Source organism: Salvelinus sp. IW2-2015, linkage group LG20, assembly GCF_002910315.2.
Source record: "Salvelinus sp. IW2-2015 linkage group LG20, ASM291031v2, whole genome shotgun sequence".
In the NCBI taxonomy this organism is placed as follows: Eukaryota; Metazoa; Chordata; class Actinopteri; order Salmoniformes; family Salmonidae; genus Salvelinus; species Salvelinus sp. IW2-2015.
This window is the reverse complement of record NC_036860.1, coordinates 15016402-15026306: the sequence shown is the minus strand read 5'-3', so window position 1 is coordinate 15026306 and position 9905 is coordinate 15016402. Positions and strand designations below refer to the sequence as shown.

Below are 9905 nucleotides of genomic sequence, written 5' to 3'. Positions count from 1 at the left end.
CACACACACACACACTTCCTCATCTTCCTGAACAAATGGTCGAGGGAGGTTGAGGGGTGTAGTGGAGTTTTGACCAGGATAAAATATAAAATTTTGTCTTACGTACGTAACATGTCCTACCAAGGACATTGCCTTTACAGTGATCAATCTTAGTAAAAGTGGTTGTTGTTATATCTAGGTTTCATGTGTGATCACATCACATCAGAGGGTTTTCCCTGATTTAGTTGTTTGCCTGAAAAACTGTGTTTGATCTCTGCCTGAGGTACCTGTTGTTTTTCTGCTAGACGTTTGCAACATATGCAACTGAGCAAAACAGACCAATAGAACGGAAGACCTGTGCGTCACCACCACACCAGCTCTTTACTGCAGGTCACATAATTGAACTGTTCTCTGATCATAAAGATAGGAAAAGGGCACAACCTAGTGGCCATAATCGGCAACACATCAAATCAAAGCCTAACTTCTACTGAAGTCGAATATTCACTTAGTCTCCCAATTGACATCAATTAAGTGAACATTCAACTTCAGTGGAAGTAAAGATTCCTCCCTACGAATTGAGTGCTATTGAGTCAAGCAGTTCCAGAAATAAAGTGCATTTGCGGACAGCAAATGATTAATAAGGAAAAAGTATTCATATTCTGTCACGTACAACAACTTCATTCTAGCCCATTCTCTCCACATCCTAAAACTTTATTAAACTGAAAACGGTTAAGAAAAAACACCATACAAAATACAACTGGTAAAACGTATGGCTATACACACAACCATTAGTTATGTTGATAGAACACACAATCACAGATCAATACGATGTTAAAGGCCTTTTCAGTGGTACAAAAATATTAGAAACCTTTACAATTATCACCTGGGAATTTTTTTTTTATTAAAAACTGTTCAATTTTTAAACTGCAGTGGTCAGACAGAATGACGCTCCTCCATTCTGCTCACCTCTTTCACTATCATTTTCTTTCTTTCCATTCCCTTCTCCCCTCTCCATCTCTTTTTCACTTTCCCCCTCTCTGTTGCCCCCTCCTGTCTTTTTCTCAGAGTTAGATTTTGAAAGTGAAGGAGAATCCATTTTCTCCAGCCCCTCCTCCACTCCCTCATCAATGTACAACAGAGGCTCCTTCTCTTCCCATTTCTCCGCCTCCTTGCTCCCAGCCACTCCAACTGCCCCATCAGGCCCACCCCTCTCTCTCTCAGTCTCGTTGGCTATGAATGTGCTCAGCACCACATCTGTTCCAGCCCCCTACCCTCTCTCTCTCAGTCTCGTTGGCTATGAATGTGCTCAGCACCACATCTGTTCCAGCCCCCTCTCTCTTGTTGTCCTCTGGGCTCCCTCCCTCCTCCCCGCCCTCACCCTCCTCCCTGTCCCCGCCCCCTAGCTTCACTGGCCCCGCCCAGGCATCTTCCTCTGCTCCTTTCTTCCGCTTGGAACTCTTCCCGTTCTGGACGCTGGACCCAAAGTACTCGGTGCGGCACTGCCTCTTTCGTCTGACGCCCAGATATATGCAGTAGAACATTCCCAGGCATATAACCCAGACCAGGAGACCGACGATGATGACCCAGAACAAGCTGAGCGGCCTTTCCTTGACCCTGCCCACCGTAGGGTCTGGATCTGTGGAGGTGTGGGTCGAAGCGGGGGTTGTGAACTGGCTGGGAGCGCTGTTGACCGATGGGGAGGCGGGTGCAGGGGTAAGTCCCTCTGTGTGGCTGGCAGTACTCTCTGAGGCAGTGTGGATAGGTTCAGGTGTAGGAAAGGAGTCCTTCGTCAGACGAGGGGTGGTGTGGAGGGGCCAGACTGGGATAACAGAAGTCAGGTGGTCCTGGGATGTGGTTGGGAGATAAGAGGTGGTAGTCAGGATGTCTTGGGAGGTGATGGGTTTAGGGCCAGGTGAAGTGGTCGTATCTACAGGCCCTTCAGTGATCACAGGGGATGGTGTCATCGTCTCAGCCTCTGTAGTAGTAGTTGGTGCATCAGAGGTGGGCTCCTGAACGGTTGTGATCTCAGGGTCTGTTATTACTATAGTGAGGGCATCTATGGCAAGTACTGAAACAGAAGTTACCAGGGTGATTTCAGTGATGGGCTGTGCTGTAGTGACGGCCACAGGAGCAGTCGTTGTCTTGGTGGTGGCCTCAGGTGAAGAGGCTGCCATCGTGCCGTCGTCATTAGTAGGTGTTGCCATGCTGCTATATTCAGGTACGGTGATATTATCTTGGGCAGGGAGACTGGGCAGAGAGAGGGAGAGGAGCATAGCCCCGAGCGTCAGTCGTACCCACTCCATACTGGGCAAGAACTGAGAGGGGTCACGGAGGTCAACAGTCACTAAAAGGGTTTTGCTGACCTCTCTCAGAGGACGTTTGTCTTCCTCTCTCTGAGGTGCGTCAGCGACAGCCTTGTGGCTTGAAAGGTATTGGAGGTTTGTTGTACAAGTCTAGAGCAGAATAATGTACATCAGGTACCGGGGTTCTTGGTTTGACTACAATTGAGTGTCAGGCTTTGATCTTCACTGCTCTCGGATTGTCCCTTTCTTTCAGGCCTTGCTCTTGTTAACAATCTAAGGTTTGACTGAGTGTTAAGCATTTGAAGTGAATTGACGTAGTCAAACTTTTGTTCTCTTGCTGTCTCTCCTGGTTGCTGGGCTTGTGGTTCACTAGGGTGCACTTGTGTGCAAATAGGCCGGAAAGACACAGCCCTTCTCTTCCTCTCTCGCTCTTCCGTTTTCTCCTCCCCTGCGCTTCACTCTACTTTTCTGTGTATCAGCTGTCTATTTCAGGTGCAGGGCGAGAGATTGCAGCAACGGTGAACCAAAAAAGTCACGAGGCCTATAGAGAAAAGGACAGATTGAAGGGTAAAGGGAGAAATAGAAGAAGGAATGGAGAGGTTATTCTATGCGTACATTCCCACAAGTACTGTGTAATACATTTACCTCCTCACAGCATCCACTGTCTGGACCGCTGTAGATGTAAAATGCTTGCTTAGTGCACGCCTACAAAATTAAGGAAGTTACCAACGCTACTTCTTGTTGTTTATTCTTGTCCGTGATGTCACCATCCATTTTTATTTAATTTATAAATTAGTGTCTAAAAGCAAGTAGGCCTGTCTTAAAAATTATAAATAAAAAAAACTATGATAAAATGAAGACTTAAAGACCAATTTAAAATGAAAAAAATAACATATTTAAAGAAATTGAAAAATTATATTTAAAAGGAATTATGAAGAGATACATTAGGAGATTAGGAGGAGATTAGGAGGAGATACATACATTAGGATACATTAGGAGGACCCTCTTACTACAAGAGCATGTCAGTAAATGTAACACAAGCCTATGAAAGTTCCCCTGATTGTATTTTTGAAACATCTCTTTCCCTCCTTTTTCTTGCCTCCTCACAAAGTCATATTCTGTCTATTATTATCCAGATCAGTGTCTGTTAAGATCAGACATATATCAATGTGTGCCATGAGATTTTCAATCTTACTTACCCACATGTTGCTTGGAGAGAACGGTTGGGTTGAAGTTATGAATCCATCATAAAGGCATAGGTTTTAACTCCTGTACTGTGTYGATGACGTCTCCTGCACAAGTGCATGTATGAAACACCTTTCTCTCGCTCTCTTCCTCCGTCCCTCCCTCCTGTTCACTCCCTTCTTTCTCTAACCCCTCCCTTATTCTCTCTAGTTGGTTCTCTCTATCTCTTCCCCCCCAGAGTATCAAATTCTTCGTAAAACAGATTTGTTAACTACTAAAGAGAGATAGGTGGATAGGTGGGGTTGGAGAGATGCCAAGTAACTTTTAAGAGTAGCTTCATTTTGTTTACTGTGTCATGTGCTTATTTTCTTGAGGAAAAAGGAGAAGTTGGTCCTACGAAGAATCTGTGTGTGTGTTGAAATGTTTGAGCCAGGGTGTGTTTTCACAAGTGTTTGTGTGTGTGTGTGCGTGTGTGTGTGTGTGTGGGGAGCTGGCAGTCAAAGGGCGTAGGTTGTCAAAACGTGAGAATTCAAAGTAGAGAGAGTATGATGAAAATGCCATTTTATTATGTCAGTCCATGTTGTTTTCACGTCTTGGGACATTATATGTCAAACTTCAGCTGGTCAGGTATTTTCTACCGTATTTACAGCTATACATTATTGATCAAATGGCCCGATCCATTATCAATTGTGAGGTAGGCCTATAGTCGATTCCAGTTACCATGTTCACATGCACACCAACATTCCGTTATTATTTGGGATACTCAAGTATTCCTGTTTACAATAACCCAAATAAACTTGTATCCCAGTTATGAGAAACCCAGTTAAGATGCCTGGGATATGCTGATCGTAGACGGGATAATGTGGCATGSAAACATCTTATTCCGTTCACTGTTGCTTTACATGATTTGTACAGGCTCAGTTTCGCAGAGTATCATGGGTAAATTTATATTCTGTTTATACAGGGATAATCGTAAGTGGCACATAGACGGATAGGGCTGTCGTGCTTCAAGTGCTTAGGAAACTTTGCAGTATAATATATATTTTTTTTCTGTTATTTCTGAAATTATTAGCCCAAGAAATGTTTTGTGTTATTACATACAGCTGGGAAGAACTTTTGGATATCAGGGCGGCGGTAACTCACCAGCATTATGACCAGGAATAAGACTTTCCCGAATTGGATTGGGCAATTGAACTGATCCAAGAGGCTGTTCCAAAACTCCGCCGGCYGAAAAGAGATACTCGGAGCTGACTTTTAGTTCGACTCAGGAGGCGCACACACCACCCACCGAATCTGAGTATATTACTCGCTAATGTTCAGTCTCTGGACTATAAAGTTGACGAGTTCAGGGCAAGGATTTCCTTCCAGAGAGACATCAGGGATTGTAACATACTCATGGCTCTCTTGGGATATACTCTCTGAGTCCGTTCAGCCAGTGGGTTCTCAATTCATCGCTCAGACAAGAATAAATATCTCTCCGGGAAGAAGAAGGGCAGGGGTGTATGTTTCATGATTAATTACTCATGGTGTGATTGTGATAACATACAGGAACTCAAGTCCTTTTGTATTCCCCCTAAAGCCGATACCACGACGGCCCTCAAATAACTTCACTGGACTTTATGCAAACTGGAAACCATATATGATGAGGCAACATTTATTGTAGCTGGGGATTTTAGCAAAGCAAATTTGAGGAAAACGTTACCGAAGTTCTATCAACACATTGCCTGTAGTGCCTGCGCTGCTAAAACACTCGACCACTGCTACTCCAACTTCCGGGATGCCTACAAGGCCCTCCCCCGTACTCCCTTCGGAAAATCTGATCATGACTCCATTTTGCTCCTCCCTTCCTATAGGCAGAAACTCAAAGAGGAAGTACCCGTGCTAAGGACTATTCAACGCTGGTCTGACCAATCAGAATCTGGAATATGTTCCAGGTAGCTTCCGAGAACAACATAGACGAATACACTGATACGGTGACTGGGATTATCATGAAGTGTATAGGAGATGTTGTACCCACTGTTGTACCCACTATTAAAACCTACCATAACCAGAAACCGCATTCCCGCAAGGTGATTGGAAATATGGCTGAATACAAACAGTGTAGTTATTCCTTKACCGGGCGCTGAAGACGTGGATGTCGATTAAGGCAGCCCCCGCACCTCTCTTATTCAGAGGGGTTGTGTTAAATGTGGAAGACACATTTCAGTTGAAGGCATTCAGTTGCACAACTGACTAGGTATCCCCCTTTCCCTATTTCTTCCGTAAAGCAATCAAACAGGCAAAACGTCAGTATAGAGACAAAGAGTCAACGGCTCCACAATTCAACGTCTCAGACACGAGACGTATGTGGCAGGGTCTACAGACAATCACGGACTACAAAGGGGAAACTAGCCACGTCGCGGACGTCTCGTTCCCAGACAAGCTAAACACCTTCTTCGCCCGCTTTGAGGATAACACAGTGCCACCGACGCGGCCCGCTACCAACGACTGTGGACTCTCCTTCTCCGTGGCCGACGTCAGTAAGACATTTAAGTGTGTTAACCCTCGCAAGGCTGCCGGCCCAGACGGCATCCCTAGCCGCGTCATCAGAGCATGCGCAGACCAGCTGGCTGGAGTGTTTACGGACATAGTCAGTCTCTCCCTATCCCAGTCGGTTGTCCCCACATACTTCAAGATGTCCACTATTGTTCCTCTACCCAAGAAAGCAAAGGTAACTGAACTAAATTACTATKGCCCCGTAGCAATCACTTCTGTCATCATGAAGTGATTTGAGAGAATAGTCAGGGATCATATCACCTCTACCTTACCTGACACCCTAGACCCACTTCAATTTGCTTACCGCCCCAATAGGTCCATAGARGGTACATTCACCCTCGCACTACACACTGCCCTATCCCATCTGGACAAGAGGAATACCTATGTAAGAATGCTGTTCATTGACTATAGCTCAGCATTCAACACCATAGTACCCTCCAAGCTCATCATTAAGCTCGAGGCCCTGGGTCTGAACCCCGCCCTGTGCAAATGGGTCCTGTACTTCCTGACGGGCTGCCCCCAGGTGGTGAAGGTAGGAAACAACACCTCCACTTTGCTGATCCTCAACACTGGGTTTCCAAAAGGATGCGTGCTCAGCCCCCTCCTGTACTCCCTGTTCACCCATGATTGCGTGGCCACGCACACCTCCCACTCAATCATCAAGTTTGCAGATCACATAACAGTAGCAGGCCTTGATTACCAACAATTATGAGACAACCTACAGGGAGGAAGTGAAGGCCCTGGGAGTGTGGTGCCAGGAAAATAACCTCTCACGTAACGTCAACAGAATCAATGAGCTGATCGCGGACTTCAGGAAACAGCAGAGGGAGAACGGGAGCATCCCCCCCCCCCGCACTGGCCACTTTAGTAATGTTTACATATTTTGCATTACTCATCTCATATGTAAATACTATATTCTATCATATTCTACTGTATTTTAGTCTATGCCACTCTGACATTGCTCGTCCAAATATTTATATATTCTTAATTCCATTCCTTTAATTTAGATTGTGTGTATTGTTAGATATTACTTGTTAGATATTACTGCAGTATTGGAACTAGAAACACAAGCATTTCGCAACACCTGCAATAACATCTGCTAAACACGTGAATGTGACATACAATTTGATTTGATTTGAAAGGTGTATTTAAACAGCTTATCTATAATAAGACCTTAACTAGGATATGAGCTATTATCTGGAATACAGTACAAATGTAAACGTGGTCAGTCAGATAAATTAAGCTAAATTGTTTACACCCAGTGCAGTTCACCAATCCTTTTTATTTGACTAGTTCCTGATAACAGTGCATGTTCAGTATTAGGAGTCAACAGTATTTGTCTCAGTGTGTTTGTAGAAATGGTACCTTTCTCCTCGTTGCTGTTTGACACATGACGATGATGTGTCACTAACAAGGTCTGAATTGTCTTAAAATGGGAACTCTCTTATCAAGTGTTATTTCCAGTTAGACATGTGGTTCTAATCTCTATCTCTATTCCTCTCTCTCTTTCTCTCTGATCAGACCCAGGCTTAATCTGTCTTTCAGTAGACTTATGCAGATCTTATACTTTTGTTACAGCCAATAAACATACAGATTATCAATTCATATTGGAAATGTTTAAACTCTGTCAGGATTACAGTTTTCAAATCTGCCATGGAATTGGTAAACTAAGTATGAACATTTCTCTCCAAAGTAATTCCAGGTAAATTGTAGTACTGTAGTACCAAAAAACTAAATCATACGCAGGTCTCCAACAATGTTTGGTCTGTAGTTTCTTCTGGTACTGCGCTTCCATTTGCATACCAGAAATCAGTGATGTTCTCCAGTGTCACTTTGGGTTGAGTCCACAGGTTGTCACACTCTATCCCTTTCTGCCTCCGCTGCTCCCTCCTCACCCTCTCCTTCACCCTCTCCCTCCGTTTATGGTCAGGTCCCATGGTGGAGCCGTTGGCGTACCAGAATTCCACCCTCTCCTCCACCGATGACATCTGGTCAACCCACAGGTTCTCCAGATCCACCCCTGACACCTTCTCTACTCCTCTCCTCGCTCTCCTTTCCCTCTCTCTCTGGACTGACAAACGCACCGATAGGAAGACAGTGAGACCAAGGAAGACTGAAGCAGTCAATCCCAGAGCCCACAGAACGATGAAACAGACCAGTCTAGTAGAGCCAGGAGGCAATGATGGGGACCTTTCATCTGCCTCTCCACACTCAGGACGATAATGCACATTGTTTTCAGTTGTGTTGTTCAGCCTGTTGTCATGGCCTGAGATTGTGTGGTTGTGTCTGAGTGAATGAGTATGAATTTTCTTATTCAAATGTACTGTTGTGTTACGATTATTAGAGGTTGTGGTATTACTGTATGAAAGTGTGTTTGTGTAGTTGTCTGTGTTATGATCTGTAAATGTGTTTGCATTGATATATGGAGTTGTGCTATTGTCAGCACGGGGGATTGAAACTGTGGCTGTGGTGTGGTCCTTAGACTGGCTTGTGTCGTCAGGTTGTGTTTTGTAGCTAGTAGTCCTGTAAGTCACGGTCATGTGCTCATACAAACCAGGACGTGTGACTGTGTACGTAGGTGAATCTGTCGTTGTTGTTGCGACGCTGTTGGCCTTACTTTGTTTAACTCTGTTCAAACCTGTCACTCTACTAGTTGGGGTGATTGTGAAGAAGTCTCTCTTTGTTGTGTCGTAWTCTCCTGAAGCAGTCTCTAGTCCTTGTGTAGCAGTGTGCTGGTCTGCTGCCCGTGACCTGTTTAAGTGTGGCTTCGCTAGCCTGGAGTCATTACTGGTGTCAGCAGCCCATGTCTCTATGGAATTTGGTGTGTTCAGTTCTCTGGCTATTTCAGTGTTGCTGCTGTCATGATACTCAGTCCCTTCCTCCCTGGGGAGAGTGATGGTGCTGGGGTGGTCAGTTGTGGGTGAGGCTGTGTGTCTGCTGAAGGGAAGAGTCTCATGGTGATTGTGACTCTCCTGTTTCCTTCCTCAAGTCTCCTGCAGTTGTGTGCCTGTTGCTCTTCTGTACGGCTGTGGTGGCGTAAGCGGCAGTTCCTGTTCTGAGAATGCCTCTTCCTTGAGTCGTTCTGCCTGAGTTGTTGACAGCTGCTAAGCTAGGGCTTTTCTTCAATTGTGTTTTGAACGTGCCACTAGTCCTACCAGGGTGGTTTTCAGTTGTGGAGAGTGGAAGCATCAGGGGGTCTGATGTTGGAGTGCTGATACTAAGGTCTAGAGCTGTTGTTGTGGTTTCTGTGGCGCTCGGTGAAGCCGCAATGGTGGAATGGAGGCCAAGAGTGGGGAAAAGGTGAGGAAGGCACAGGGCAAGGGAAATCAGAGTCCCTCTCATCATGTCTGTGTGTGAGAAAGAGGGGGACAGAGAAAGATATAAATAGTGGGAAAGAGAGAGTAATAGAGAGAGGGAGAGAGAAAGAAAATGAGAAATAAAGAGAGAGAGTGAAAACGAGAGAGAGACAAAGGCATCCAGCTAATCAGATTACTTTGTTTTGCTTGTAGTACTGTGGCACACTTTTGAAAACTCTCCCATTGCTTCCCATTGCCATTCAGTCTCATACCCAGTAAGTTGTCAGTTCTCAATGAAAAACTTGTGCATCTAGCGATTTCATACAATTAGAGACCAATAACTCTGCTCAACATGGATAATAAAATATCTATGCAAATAAACAGAAAAGTACACATACCTAATTGTCAAGCTTTCTCTTCTCACTGCCTCTTCCCCTTTATCCGTGATTTCCTCTTCTGCGGCGCCACTCATCGTCGCACTCTGCTCTAACCACAAGCCTCCCACTCGAAGTTGACATGAGGAAATGGTCTGTTTGATTACCGTGGCAACAGAGCTAGAAGGTGCAAGTTGTGGTATGATGATGTGGTATGACATGGTCCCTCCTCC

At 45.0% G+C, this 9905-nt stretch overlaps 1 protein-coding gene and 1 long non-coding RNA gene across 3 annotated transcripts; both read right to left on the bottom strand.

Annotated features, from left to right (window-relative positions):
- Positions 1-669: 669 nt before the first annotated feature.
- Positions 670-3622, bottom strand: LOC111982015 (leukosialin). 2 transcript variants are annotated; one of them, XM_024013530.2, is made up of 2 exons: positions 3482-3622; positions 670-2823 (listed from the first exon to the last, which is right to left on the bottom strand). In XM_024013530.2, the coding sequence occupies exon 2, from the start codon at positions 2280-2282 to the stop codon at positions 1197-1199; it is 1086 nt and encodes a 361-aa protein (XP_023869298.1). In that variant the 5' UTR covers positions 2283-2823; positions 3482-3622; the 3' UTR covers positions 670-1196. The 2 variants fall into 2 exon arrangements, with proteins under 2 accessions (XP_023869298.1, XP_023869300.1); XM_024013532.2 differs by having other exon boundaries at positions 3486-3622.
- Positions 3623-7114: 3492 nt separating this feature from the next.
- LOC111982030 (uncharacterized) lies at positions 7115-9889 on the bottom strand. Its single transcript, XR_002879650.2, has 2 exons — positions 9697-9889; positions 7115-9349 (listed from the first exon to the last, which is right to left on the bottom strand). It is a non-coding gene; the product is annotated as an uncharacterized lncRNA (long non-coding RNA).
- Positions 9890-9905: the final 16 nt, after the last annotated feature.

What these genes read in the sequence shown, in the direction of transcription:
- LOC111982015 (XM_024013530.2), bottom strand. Translation starts at nt 2,282, where the DNA reads ATGGAGTGGGTACGACTGACGCTCGGGGCTATGCTCCTCTCCCTCTCT.